A 15,040-nucleotide genomic window follows, 5' to 3' on the forward strand; every position below is an offset into this window, starting at 1 on the left:
GGAAGATTTTCCCCCAACAAGGTTACTAAGGGAGGTGGTAGGGTCTCTTTCTCTAGAGATCCTTAAAATCGGATAGATCTGCAGCTGTATACATGCCATCAGATTCTAGAGCACTTTTCCATTTGCCGACTCACCTGGGTTCAGAGCAGGGAATGAACAGACTCACTATGTCTTCAAACCCTCATTCTGCAGGAAGCAATCATTTCTAACACACTGAGGACACAATAATAATAATCACATTTCTGACCTTTTTCCTGGTTCTCTAAATCTTTATAATCTAAAATAGGAACTCTGAATATGATAGTCAGCAGTGCTGACCCCCATAACATTTAATGGATTTTGCCTGAGATGTTTTTTCATGCTTAACATGTTCTATAATGATAGTAGAACATAGCGGTTAAGAGCATGGACACAGGAGTCAGGCTTGATGTAAATGCCGGCTCTGTCGCTTACTAGCTGTGGGACCCTGGGTAAGTCAGGCGACTTCTGTGTGCCTCAGTTTTCTCATCTGCACATAGGGGTCTTGTCTCACCTACCTTATGGGGCTGTTGTCTTTATATGCAGAGACCTTGGAATAGTACCAGGTACAAGGCGACTGCTCAAACAATGGTGATTTAATATCTTTGTTCATCCCATGTATTTCTCAAAAGGGTATGTTTGCTGCCAAAAGGACACATTGCTCCTTGAGGGAGCAGCGTTGGAAGTACATTAACTCTTTCAAGCCACCGGGTTAATATCAATGATGGCCTAGCTACTTCACTAGCAGAATTCCTTGCCGCGTGATTTACACAGCATCCTGCACCACAGGTTGATTACATATGCGATCTTAGGAGACCTCCACCAAACGTTTTTCAATGTCTCTTTTTTTTATGGATCAGTGACTCAGAAATGATTCTTTAAAAAGGAATTCAGACACTTCTGTACATTTGGGCTTAGCATTACTTCTGTCACCAGGACTGATCAAAGGGATGTTAACATGAAGGTAGGTACTACAGTTGATTTAGGATGTATTAAATAAGCTTTTAATAAAAGTATTTGTAAAATACGTTTTTTTGCCCCTAGGAGTAGTTCGGGTTTCACACCAGCAGACACTGTGGCTATCATTTTCTGTTCTACACACAAATCCCTCACACTGGGTAAGTGATTCACAGTCCTGAAAACCAACTAATATCACCCTCAGATGGTTATATTTTATGATTGTGAAATTCAGGCAACTCTTCAAGTTAAATGGAACAGGGTATTGTCCACTCTGTTAAAGAACAATAGCAAAGTGAGCATGGGTCATCGCTTCGAAATACCGTTATATGATTGAACCAAGTTTTGAGGGCCTAAATTTAGTAGTGTAGGATTTAGCTTAATTTGTAGTCATGTTTATGATTCTCAAAAAAGATTTTCAATGTAGAATGTTTAATATTAAAAGGTGGGGGAGGGCAGTGCAATGGGCAAAATCTTGGCTTCGGAAAGCTCTAGAATTGGCACTGGAAAATGTTGACTTTATTTTCTGGAAACTTGGAGCAAATAATGTTATTTCTCTGATTTGATATTGACATTAGTTTGATGTTCATCTCAGAGTGTTATGTTATTAACTCAATCTGATTAGCACTTAAAGTGAAATAAGTATTTATTTAATGGACAAAAAATAGACCAAGAAGAAAAATACTGTTTTCTACATAGCTTTATCCAGTTTAGTGGCATTATCCCAATAATGTGTCCCGTTTTCAGTTATTAAAATTCATTAAGTAATCAGAAAATTTGTTGAAATATGCGTCATCCACAAACTCCTTGGGGCAGTAGGCACATTGTTGGAAAAACTCGTGATAAAAACTCCTTTACATTTTGCCATGTGACTCACTGAAAGAGGATGAAGAATCATGGTGTTGCTCTAAGTCTGCTCATGTTAAAGAAGTTCAGTCAGTAAACAAGAAAAACAGAGACATTTCATAATGTTTTTACTAACCCCACACGTTTGTCTGATAGAATCTATTGTCAGTCTTGCCACATTTGGAAAAAGATTTAGAAATTGGACAGACTCTTCAAGGAGCAGTTGCTTTCTAGGGCTTCGGCTTCTGTGAATACATTATATTTATAGTTTATACTTCACAGTATGTTTCTTGGGTTTTCTTTATAATCATCATCAACTTGAAGTAGAAAGAGCTTTCGAAGCCACATCTCAATCCTGGCTTTGTGACCCTGGACAAATCGCTTCATCTCCCCGAACCTTAGCTTTCTCATCTAAAATGGGGCACAATAATATTCACTCTGTACGGTTATTATAAAGATTAAAAATAACATTTGTTAAGTACCTAGCACAGCACTTGTACGTAACAGGTAGTCAGTACACAACAGAACATGCACAATAGCAGCACTGTGTGTAGGTTGCTGTGGGCTGACTGAGACAGTGCCCTGAAGAGCTTGGCGTGCTGCCTGGCACAAAGCAGATGCTCTTTAAGCAGCAGCCATCTTACTAGTGATTATTAACTATATTAGTTATATATAGCTGTGTTACCATTTCCAGGGGTCCAGTCTCCTGCCCACTGCTGGTAGATTTTCGTGTACCAACAGGTGTGGTTTAATATCGTTGACCTCAAATCATCTTGCACTTTTCTCCCTATGTGGCTCTTTGTGGTGTATGCCCAGTGTTCCAGGTCTCCTAAAGAGGAAGGGGCTGTTATAAAGGTAGGAAGCCCGGAGGCCACCAGGTGCCTCAGATGTCCCGAGTCAAGGATCCAAAGAGCCCCTGTCCTTGCTGAGTCATGGCTGCACCAAATACACCTGTGCGTTTCTGCAGGAGACTTTGAAAGCCCAGCCCACGCCTAGGAGTCTGCTTTCGTCAGGAAAACCAAAGTGCATTATGGGGCTTCTCCATGATTCTTCTGCGCTGAAGCTGGCTGTGTTGAACAGAGTTCTACCCAAAAGCATACTGCAGCATAATCAGTATTCTCTTCTTTTCTAGAAGCAAAACACCTGTCCATTCAGTCTTTTTTTTTTTTTTTGTTTTTTCATTTTTCTTAACCCCAAAGCTATACTTTCTGTTTTTGATGCTTTCTGAAAGCTAATTTTTCAGGCAAATAGATAGGTGCCCTGAACACCAATCACAAGTAGCTGTTTTGCTGAAAAGGATTGGGTTAAGTTGGATTTTGTGTGTTTTTGTAGTGTTCTCCCTTAAAATAGGTACTTGGATCCTCCAGTACAATACTAGTGTAATTATCCAAGTAACAGTGTAGTGTAATTCCTTAGCTACTTCTGTAACATGATAGACTTACGCTCTCTTGGAATTACAAAAGCTAAACCCTCATCCTGACTCTTCCTCTGATACCTCCGTAGGCCTCAGTTTCTGTAGCTCTTAGATTAGGGGCTTTTAGTTCCAACTCGACTATTTTATCTTGTCTTGATCATACCTGGCTTCCATCCTGCCGTCTCCTAGCTGACATTTATAAAAATGGCCCTTGTTCTGCTTCCTTTGTCCCAGGGAGGTGGCATGGATCACCCTTGCCCCAGAAGTGCCCTTATTTTCACATATAGCAAGAGGTGTTTGGACCCTATTGATAGAATGGACTCGTTAAGCCCTACAGATTTACTCTATCAGTTTTCATAAGATCCAATGCATGGTTCCCTCTACTGGTGACCCGACATCACTGGTACATAGGATATGTCACAACAGCGACCTAATGGGGAACTTCTTATCTGCATAGAAATGAAAGAACATCACTTTAAGTATGATGGATTCATATTCCAGAAAGAACAAAGAAATTTCAGATAATATCACTTAGGGCTATACTTTCGCCTCTCGCACAAAGATGAAATACAACTGATTATATCTACTTGGCATTTAGAAACTACATCTATCCCTTTTGCAATCACTGTCCTAGTATTCTTCTAGTGGTTTTATACATACACAGACACACACACATCTCAAATAAAATACATTAAGTGAGCCTTATGAAATACCATTCATTATTACATCCAGTATTTGTATTTAAGAATAAATCATTGCAGGCCAAATGGTGTCCATGTAACAACTGAACCAAAGATGAAAACTCTTGCTTGAGAAGCCTTCTAAATATTCTCTCATATGTACACTTTCAATTTATTTTATTGTTCTTGTTTTTGCCCCGGCTCAGTCTCTTCCATGTACTTGCATCTACACACATGGTGAATTTGATTCATTGCTTTTATTAGTGCATTTGCCATTGATTGATTAGTTCTTCGTATTAGTACTTTTTCTATTGATTGATTGCAGATGAAGTGACTATTTGACCTTTAATTATGAGGCTTCCTATTGAAAATGACATTGAGCTATGGCTTCACATAATCCATCTGGAAAGGCTGACATGATGCCATTCCCTGGAGTTCGTTCAGGAAGAAAGAGGGGGCCTGAAGGAAGTGCAGAGCTATCACTGTGCTTCATCTAAAACAACACTACCGGCCTGATGTGCTGTGCTCCCGTAGTTTCAACTCAGGGTTGGAGGTAATTTTATATTTTGTCAGGACAGCAACACTTGCTGTGGGTTGCCACAAAAGCCATGAACTCTCCTCAATTGTTCTCTAGTTTGATGCTGATACTAATATAATAATGAGAAGATATTTTACATAGCAGAGATTGAAGAACAGCTTGTACCCTGGTTAACAATGGCTCGGTGCACAGTCGGTCGATAGATTTCATCAAGAAAGAAATTCAATCTAAGATACGCTGTGGAATTAGTATTTTACTTTTATTTTATTTATCTTTTTCTCTTGAGTATTCAAATCACTTTGCTTATCTGGAGTTCTAATATATGTAGCAAACTTTCCCACTATACCTAGAAAGAGAATGTTTCAGGATGTTTGAGGCCCTTAAGTTAAATGTATATTTATATTAGTTTTTAATGTTTTTAAATAGCAAAATGAAAGCATATACTCTCAGAGCATGTCAACTGATTATGGGGTCAGTTGTGAGATTCCTACTTGTTTCTTATTTCCAAAAGCATTCCTGAATTGAAAGAATGCTATTTAAATTTTAAATAGAGTGTCATAATCAATGTTTATTAAGAGTCCACTGTGTGTCTTACCACTTTAGACTCTTATTTACGAAGGCAAATCAGACAGCTATTCCTCACGTCGTTTATGTATCATTATGAGTCTGTGGTTGCAGTTACACAGCTGAATTGTGACAAGAAACTCATTAAGCAAAAAGAATATAGCTTTTTGGTAGACATAGGATTCTGGAAAGAACACAGACCCGATTCTAGTCTGGATCCAAGTTCCAGTTCTCTCACCAAAAGCTGGAGCACAGCACTTAACTCTGGAGAGTCCTTCCGGTTTTGAGTTTCTGAGTCTGTGTTCAGTGGCTGATATTTCCATTCTGTAAGACAACAACAGTTTCCCTGCTATGTGTGAAAAGGAAAAGACTTCTTGAAAGGAACAGTTTTGTAAAAAAAAATGTTACAATATTGCAGGAAGGGAAATATGGCCATTGCTTTTTCCTAAAGAGGTTAAAAAATATATTCGTACTCTCCAATGAGTTTTTGGAGAAACAAAATCTGAAAAGATTCTTGTTTTCAATTTTACTTGAAAGCTTTTCAAGAATTCTAAAGGATTACCTGCAACTTGGGCTGAAAAGATCAGTTAATAACATCTACGATATTTTCTCAAGAGGAAATGGAATTGAAATTGGAAAATATGCGTTTCTGTTTTTCTTTTTTCCTAAAGCTTATCTGTAATTCCACCTGGCACATAAAAGACTATTATCTTAATAAAACTACCCTTCATACAACTGGGAAGCACTTAACCTATTAAATCATATTACCTAAACAACTAGAATATTAACAAGTCTGTAATTATCTTACTTTGCATACAAAGAAATGAAAGCATAGAAAAAAGTCTCAAAAACTTATCCCAGATCTTGTAACTAACAGAGGCTAGATTCCAGGCCTCCAAACTTCCAGAATTGCCTCAGATAGTAAGATACAAAAACATGTGAAAACCAAAAAGTGCTATGCTGATTCCAGGTATTATAATTGTGCAATCCAAGCATGGGTTTGAATTGTTTATCAATTGTTTAAAACACAAAATTACTTCTGATTGCACAGCTGGTATAAGATACTTTAAAGTACCTATAATAATAATACCTATATATAATAATACCTATAATTGTTCCCATAAACATAGATTACTGTGTGGTCCAGTCACAAACTGGCACTCAGTCCTTTTATTTTCTTTATTAATAAAAAGTTGTATTCTATTTAAAACGAGTCTTAATGAGCCAACCCTTACCTTTCATGAGGCAACACTGCCTGCACTCTATTTTAGGAAACTAAGGGCTGTTTGACAATAAACTATTAAAGTGGAAATATAAATCCCAAGTAAAGACAGAAAATAGAAGTTCGTCTTTGGGGCGTAGCCATAAATATGTTTCTGTGCTGCGTTTTGCCCCTGAAGTTACAGTTCTGTGAGGAAAAGCAGTTTGGGGACCCCTGCCATTTGACAGATTCTTAAAGATGCCACTGAAAGTAAAGACCCAGGAGATTTTACTACCATGCTGAAGAAAAGTGGGGGAATGTCTGTCATTTTGTGCTATTTTCTGATGCACATAGAAAGAAATCATAAATTAGCAAACAAAGTGATACACATGTTCTTCAGAGGTTTAGGGAGTATTTTGTTTTGAATTTTCGATTCTGAATTTGATGTTTGAAAATCATTGCTAGTACATCTTGGACTTTCTAATAAGGTGCCAGGAGGTCTCTAGGTTCTGGGCAGCAAGTATGAAATTAAAGACAATTAAACCTCTCTGGGGGATCCTGCGGGTACCATCCATCTCGATGATGCACCAGCAGGCGCTCACCTGGAAGGTCGGCGCCTGGTACCCCACACTCTCCATGCCTCCTAGGCCAGGGCCTGCCAAATACTTTTAACCACAACCTACAGTGAAAGTACATTTTACAGTGTCATCCAGTACACACTTGCATGTGTGTAAAAGTTTTACAAAATAACATTCACTCCCACTTTATGGGATACATCCCATATTCTATCCAATCACTAGATAAAACCCAATAAGATGGTTTTGCAACTCAATAATGGGTCATAATCCAAGGTCTGGAAAATATTACTTTATGTTTTGCTTCATGAGATTTTATCCCCTTCCTCAAATAATTACCATGTAGGCTCTGTTGTCCCTTTTTCACTGAACTTTAACCCAAATTTCTAATTGTACGTAGGAACCAGGGCTAAATTAAAAACTCAGAATAGTTCTTGATTTGCAATGATAAGATCACCTACATTTAGATTTTATTCATTCAGCTTCTATAACAGAGTTTCTATGCCTTTTGTCGATTTATTTTTTAAATTATTTCTCTATCATGTTTTCAATAGTAGTAATAATTATAATAACAGCTAACATTGAGTACTTACTAGGCAGACACTGTGCTGAGTGCTTGTTACATGAAGTAAATTACTTGAAAATACTTTTGTGTTGACTGTGTGGTGTTATGATTGTTCTGGCTAATGTAGACTTCAGGCCAGGGCTAGCCAGCTGCTCTGATGGAAAATTCTCACTGGCGTGTTCAGCTACCCTTTTATCAGAAAGGTGAAATACTCCAGAGCAGCTAACAAAATGCTTTTGTTATCTATAGCTCTATCGACCGGGGAGACTTTACTAATTAGCATAATGAATTCAGAAATAGGTTTTTATTGATGAAATTATTGACTTGCTACTTTGCATGAGAAACGTACTAAATGGACTCATGTAGACTGCCGAAGAACTTGAGAGGCACTTCCACTTGCTAAAAGAACCTAGCAATCCCATAATCTGAATAGGAAATCCTCAGGGCTGTGCTGGACGCTGGACTTTGCGCCCAGCTGCTGTTGGAGGGCTCTGTGGTCACCTAAGGCTGACAATAAGGGTCACTGAATCTTGCTCTAGAAGCTGTGTGTGCTTAGAGAGACCCTCTCATGTAAGGTGCTAGTGAGCGTGCTTAAAAAGTCAGAGTTGGGACTATGAATTTATAGGGTAGGTTGCTTAAACTATTTCTGTGCTTGACTGCTATAATGTGTTGAGTTAAAAATACCTGTATGTGTGGCAGCTTTCTTTTATTCAAACCCGCTGGCAAGGCTGTGGCGGTATAGCCGACCTTGACCTAACTTTAAATTCTTGGGCCACACACGCTATCTGCCAGAAAGAATCTGGAACTTATGCACGACCAGCCTGGCGTGAGTCACTTTCTAGCAGTCCCTTACACAAACCAGCTCGCATCACTTTCACGTTCACCCCTGTCGACCTTAAACAAAAAGCCAGCCAGATATTCTTGCGGACAAATGGGTTTATTCAGGAACCACAAAGAATTGCAATCCGGAACATGCCACCATGCATGTCCCCCAAAAGGAAGGAGAAGAAACTGTTTTAGAGGGAAAGAGGAAGTTGGGGGCTATTACAAAGAGTTGGGCTTAGCAATGAATGTAGGCCATGAGAGCTCCTCTTCTGGCCAGTAACGCCCCAGGTCACACAGTAGGTGAACGGCAGAGCTGGCACACAGTGGCCGATCTGTGTACCTCAAGAATCCTCTAGAGTCCTCGCCCTCCCCCTTATTACCAGACCCGGCTTCTCAGCCAAGCTCTCATTGGAATCACCTAGGGGCTGTCCCATGACAGTGATGTTGATACCACTCCCCATACCTTCCCTAGGAGACTCCGAATCTCATAGAATGGACCCAGGCGTCATATTTTTTCAAAAGCCACCCAGGTGATTCTAACACACAGCTGGGGACTGAGAGCCACTGTGTTAGACCACTTACTGTGTACACCTGTATGTTCTGCTGTGTTCCAATAACAATGCACAGTAAGATTAAACCTACTATTTGTTAATGAAATTGGCCATTCGTGCTGATTTGTGAAATCCGCACTTCTCTATGTTATGATTAGATATGTTAAGTATTCAGAGGTTAAGGAAAACTAACGTTAGAAAAACATTATTATTTCCAGAAATGGCTCGCTCCCAGCATTCTCTTAATTCTTCCTCTGCCTAAAAGTCTTCTAAATGAGGTCTGAACTCCCTGGTTTCTGTATCACTGAGGATAAATAAAGGGCAGGAGTAGGTTAGCAGGACACCATCTAGTCGAGTTAAACCACGGAAACCTGAGCCAACCTTTTTAAGAGAGGTGGATTTAGGATTAATAACTGATTTCTAATTCCCAGATCAAAACTGCCGTGTTCTTCGTGTGTCGGAAGTCATCTCTTCTGAGGTGTATGTTCACCCCAAACCTGGTACTGTCACGAAGAAAAGTACTGGCCATGTTGCTAAAACAAAAAATGTGTGTTAAAAAGAGTTAGTGTTCATTTGGGTCACAGCTTCCTCACATTTACCACTTAACTAAGATTTTGACGCCTTCCAGAAGTTCCACTGTCGACTGTTAAGAGAATTATGAATGCAAAATTTTAGGGAAAACGGAGTTTAGAGTAGCAGGGTGGTGGCAGAATCAGTGAGCGTTTGCGTCGCACCCATCCGCTTCTCACTGCCTCGGACTTAAAATGTTCAAGTACTTTGCTTCATTTATATAAAAACACATCTAAAAGATTCTGTAAAATTAAACGAGGCTTTTCAGAGCCAGTCAGCTGGGGCCAGTTCATATCAATGACCGTGTTAAATATATTCTGCTGACCTTGCATTATTTTTGTCATAGGAAATTCTCATTTCTTTTTTTGATGTTCTCACATCCTGTGAGTGTGACCATAAGCCCGATTTTCTGTTTAGAAGATGAATGGCTCGTCATTCACAGCCTAGAAAAATAAAAAAGTAATCTCACTCTACTTCCTGCCACCTTGTCTCCGTAAATATGGTGACCCCATCAGGAAGACACAGCCAGCATTTGAATGAAGGCTCTGTGGCTCAGTTCTTTAATTCATTCGTCTATTCCCAGTTTGCTAATTACTCCTACAATGCTTTCAGACAGGTGAGGGTGTGTGTACCTGATCTTCCGAGGCGGAAACCGTCAGTTGGTAGAGTTAAATGTTTCATTGTCAGCATCTGGCGAGCAGGCTCGGGCCATTCATTAAACATCTTTTCCAATCAGAACATACCTGTTTCAAAACAGAAATAACACCAGCTGCTCAGTTAGGTCTGTCTTGCATCCTTATTTACATAAACTTTCAGCAAAGCGGTAGGATTACAGCCCAGGTAACTGAAGGCTAAAATACAATCTTTAGTTTTCCTGAGGAGCCCAAAATGGTCACCCGCCAGCTTTGAGTCCCAGTGAGTCCAAGGCCAGCCACTTAAGCACCTTTGCTGTAAGGAGTAGCTCTCCTTTTCAGACCTTTCTTCTGTAAATTTTGTCCTCTTAGGTTTTCACCTTCTATTAAGATTGTGTGTTAATATTATCCAGCATCTCTTTTCTCGAGGGTTCCTAAGTATACTCTGACAAATTTTCATGTCAGACATTGCAGGCACTTAGCTGGTAAGGAGCACAGACCCTGGAGCCAGGCTGTCTGTGTTCACATCCCAGCCACATCTCGTCACTAGCTGTGCATGCCTCGGGAAACTTGTATTCATCCGCCTCCTCGGTTTCCTCATCTAAAACACGGAGATCATAATGGTAGCTTTACTCAACGTTGTAGATGTGAGGCGTGAATGAGCAGGTGTTTGCACATTCTCAGAATGGTGCCTGACACATAGTATTCTTTATATTCTATGTATTCTGTATTCTGTCTGACCAACATGCAAATGAGAACAAAAATGTCCATGAATTCCAGATTAGGCTCCTGAAGTCCTGTGCGAGCTGGGACTGCCAAAAGACTAGAACGTGGACGCTGCTCTCTTTTTCCTAAAGCTCGTGATTACTGGAAAGGTGGTGGTTTTCTCTTAAGAACGGCCTTAGACATCTAGTTTGTAACCTCATATTTCTTAATTTTCCTGCTCTTCCAGGCCTAACTCTCCCCCTTTAGATAAAGGATATTTTTGAATTCTGGTTGTGATATATGAAGGAAGGATAAATCTCTTGGGAAAGTTTTATATAAATATCTATTTCACATAACTAAATGGCTCCCCACTACACTAGAAATCGAGCTTAAAACTTTCCTACCTGGGGACGGGGCAAGGGGAGGGCCCCTTCCAGGACAGCAGAGAGGAGTCCACCGTGTGGGGCACGGTCGCTGACATCTCCTGTGAAGCTTCCAAAGCTTTACCTCTCATAGCTACACGGATAACCATATGACATTTTTCAGGCTGCAGAGGTTGGAAATTAAAATTCCATCTGCACAGATCCGTTCAGCCAGTGCAAGATGACGTTGTTTTTCTGCCGGAGGTCTGGCCGAAGGGGTTTGTTAGACACCCGGGAGCCGCCGCGATCACCTTCGTGCTCAGCAGTTCGGAAATGCTCTAGGTCTGTGTGGGTTCCCTGAACCCATCACTGGGAAAACAACTAGTGAGCTCTCGTTTGCATGTGTGCTTTAGCTGTAGCTCAGTTTGGATGACTCTTTGTTAAAAAGGACAAAGATGTTTCGTCCTGTGTCTCGTAAAGCAATAACAGAGGTTCTGATGCTGAGATGGAGTCATACTAAAGAGAATGTGGCAGGGGTCTTCAGTTGAAGTGGAATGATTCACACAAAAAAGCGGGAAGCAAGTAAAATGCAAACCATCACAAGAGTGAAATAGCACAATCGCCAAGTTAAAATGCCTTGGAGAATCTGAGCAAAAGACCACATTGAGATGAGAGTGAAAGGCGAGCTGGCCGCGCGACCTGTGACGTCCCGTCCCCCTTCCTAGGGGGACCTGCAGGAAGTTGACTTGCCAGCCTTTGAAACGTTCCAGAAAGGGTTTGGGGGAAATCTTGAAATAGCCAGGATTACGAGCAGAGTGTCACTCTGGGGGCTGTGCAGAATGACACCGCCTGCTTCAGGCGGCCACACCTTTGGGTGCCCTGGACTCATCTAGCAGGCCTGGGATGGATAGCAAGCGCCCCATGCCCATCAACCTGGAACCGGATGGCCTTTCTCTTTATGCACTCTAAAAGACAGACAAAAATTTGAATAACCCAAGCATTCGCTGAACTCATTTTGTCTAACAACTTTTTTCAATAGCAATGCTGCATTTTCTCATTGCCCTGTGCCACGATTTTGTTATTGGGTGGAATTGCTCTTTGCCTGGCATCCGCTTGGTACTTTATCTTCTCTCCCTGTTAAATAAGAGCACAAGCTCTGCGAGACGGGGCGTTTGCCCATTTATTCACTGCACCTGCAGCCGGGTCTGGCACATAATGGATAAAGACGTACTATTTACCAGACATTGTGTCTAATTTCACATCATTTTTTTAAACTTATAAAATAGGTACATTTTACAGATGTGACAACTGAGGTTAAATAACTTGCCTAACGACAGTCACACAGGAGGTCAGTGATAGACATGGGATTGCAGCCTGGGGCTTTCTGACTCCTGCGTGAGGCCTCTTTTCCTCTCACTGAGCTGCCTCATGTGGGCTGTAACAAATGATCAAGGGCTGCATGAAACAACAGTCGTATTACTGAAAGTTGGCTGCTTTGGGATCACCCCAGCTGAAAGCCTCTTCTAACCAAATCCCCAAACTATAGTACCTTATCACGGCATCTTTTCGTGCTCTAGAAATGGCATACAATTGCCCCTTTGTTATGTAACTGAGATAAATCAGTGCCAGTGAGTTTGACTTTCTGTGACTATTTGTCTCTGAAGAGAAAGGCTGTGTGTGTGTGTGTGTGTGTGTGTGTGTGTGTGTGTGTGTGTGTGTGTGTGTGTGTTGGGGAAGGGGACACAGAGATTGGCATTTAGTGAGGCCGGAAAAGAGTGTCTATGTTTCTCAAACACTGACTGCCTTCCTGGATTACGTTTTGATTGGGGAGACCATCTATTACAATGACTTTTAAAAGGCAAACATGGGCTTTTCTGAGAGAGTCACTAAGGAGAAAGAGAGAGAATTCAAATAACAATGTGCAGGACATTTGGACAGTAAACTTATGGATGTTTCTAACTAAGAACAAACTAAACAAAAGTGGGAAATCACCATGACAACTAAAGAGAGAAGCAACTGGATTCCAGATCTGCCAGCAGCTCTCTCCAGAACTCAGTGAGAACTCTGAGAAAGCTTTTAAATGGAAAACAAGTCGTGTGAATTCAGGCGAGTAAACCTTTGAAAGACCGGAAATGGTCCAGGTGATTGGAGTATCTGTTAACTAAGTGGGAAAGTAAGTGTAATATTAGACTTCAAAAGACACAAAAGGCGTTTTTTGGTGTATTCCCTCCCCTCCTCCACAGCTCCGTATTCATTTCAAATTTGGTGTTCCACAGTCAGTCTATTTTCTTACCTCCCTGCCATAGCAAATATTTTTTATCCTATAAACTACAGCCCTCTCCCAGAGGGGTGTGGGAATGATTCTCTTTACAGTCTAGTTAAGAAAGCAGCTAGCATTTGTCCTATATCCTGTCTTTTTCAATTGGAAATATTACATGAGCACCTATTCTTAAATAATCAATCGCTTATGTATTGAGTACCAGTCCTGTGTTTAAACACTGTAGGAGAGTAAAAGAAAAATATAATACTCTGCCTATTCAGAGAAAAATAAAACCCACAGGAAAGAAAATAACGGCAACATAAGCAAATGCTAAATTATGTGATACGACTAGGAAGAATTGCCTTCATTCTTCAAAAGAGGAAGAAATCCACAGGGGACCATCTTCGTGGTGGAGGAAAATGGAAAGCTGAGCCCAAATGATCCTGTAGATGTAGGCACACAGAGAGAAAGGACATGACCTAGGCAGGGGCTCAGCTTTTATGAAGACAAGAATGGGCTAGGCCTGAGCCAGTGACAGCAATTGGCAACTGAAAGTTTGGTTTAATGGACTTAACATAGCTTAGTGATTAAAAGTAAATGGACTGAGGTCTGATTCTGCTTCCATCACCACTGCTCCAAATCTTGGTTTTCTCATCTTTAAATGGGGAAAAGGTCACTGACTTCATACGGCCGTCGAAGGGTTAGATGAGATAGTGCAGGCAAAGCACTCGGCGTGCAATAAGCACTTACAAAGTGGTGGTAGTAGCAGCTGTTTTTTACTGAAGCCGAATAGGTAGAGAATCTGATGGGTGGGCACTGGAAAGTCATTGCAGTTCTTGGGCAGAGTGTTGGCTTTAATTAATGTGGGTTTTGGGAAGATTAACCTGACTGTGGTTTATAGGATTGATGAAGGGAAAAATCTGAAGACAGGGTTATGTTAGATGGCTGTAAGTAATCTTGGCTTGATTTTGTGAGGAACTGAAATAGGAAGATGGTAGTGAAAACTGGGGGAAAAGGAGAATGGAAGGTGGAGAAAAGAATCTGCAGAATTTGGTGACTTGATGTAGAGATAGGAAGACAAATGGGATTAGTCAAAGACGATTCCCAACATTTGAATTGTAGAAACTGGCTAAGCCAGTGACAGAAGGCGTTACACACATGCTATGCCGGCCCTCATCCCTTGGTTGGAGGGAAGTTGAGGTAGTCAGGGCCCCAAGAAGGCAGGGACCTTGTCTAGGTTCTTTCCCTTATGTCCCCAGCACCGAGGACAGTAACTCGAGTACATGTAGCAGAGGTACAAAAAGTACTTTTGAACAGATGGATAGATAGATAGATAGATAGATAGATAGATAGATAGATAGATAGATAGGAAGAACATTGTGCACCTGCAAGTAAAATAAACTCTGAACAATGATAATAAGTACATAGCTTTTATATAGTGAGCAATAGGGCAGCCTTCGGGGCCGGGGGAAGTTATATGAGGGTCTATATTTAATCTACAAAGAAAAATGTTTCTCAAGGAAAAATTTTAGATAACTGTTCATCCACTAGAAAGCAGTAACTGTTGAAACTTGAACACTGATACAAAGGGAATATTCTAATTCAGGGAACATAAAATAAACATATTTAAAATGGCGAGGGGGGGAACCTGTTCTTGTACGTATTGTTTTATCCCTTCCATCCTGGGTATAGGATAAAAGAAAGCCCTTACTTGCTTGTTAGAAGAAGAAAGCTCGCACTTGAAGTTCCTATTTGGCAGATGTCAGTTGAAAGCTCC

At 40.7% G+C, this 15,040-nt stretch overlaps 1 protein-coding gene across 4 annotated transcripts in view; it reads left to right on the forward strand.

Moving 5' to 3' along the window:
- Nucleotides 1-15,040, forward strand: part of SLC10A7 (solute carrier family 10 member 7) — a 212,761-nt gene that overhangs the window by 188,695 nt on the left and 9,026 nt on the right. For all 4 annotated transcript variants that reach the window (XR_002780119.1, XM_011359411.2, XM_023530223.1 and 1 more), the window contains one exon: nucleotides 1,063-1,136. Coding sequence is in view for 3 of the 4 variants with exons in the window: in XM_011359411.2 (XP_011357713.1) it covers nucleotides 1,063-1,136 (74 nt within the window). In the remaining variant the exon portion in view is untranslated. The remainder of the gene's footprint in view (nucleotides 1-1,062; nucleotides 1,137-15,040) is intronic.

Source organism: Pteropus vampyrus, unplaced genomic scaffold (genome assembly GCF_000151845.1).
Source record: "Pteropus vampyrus isolate Shadow unplaced genomic scaffold, Pvam_2.0 Scaffold47, whole genome shotgun sequence".
In the NCBI taxonomy this organism is placed as follows: domain Eukaryota; kingdom Metazoa; phylum Chordata; class Mammalia; order Chiroptera; family Pteropodidae; genus Pteropus; species Pteropus vampyrus.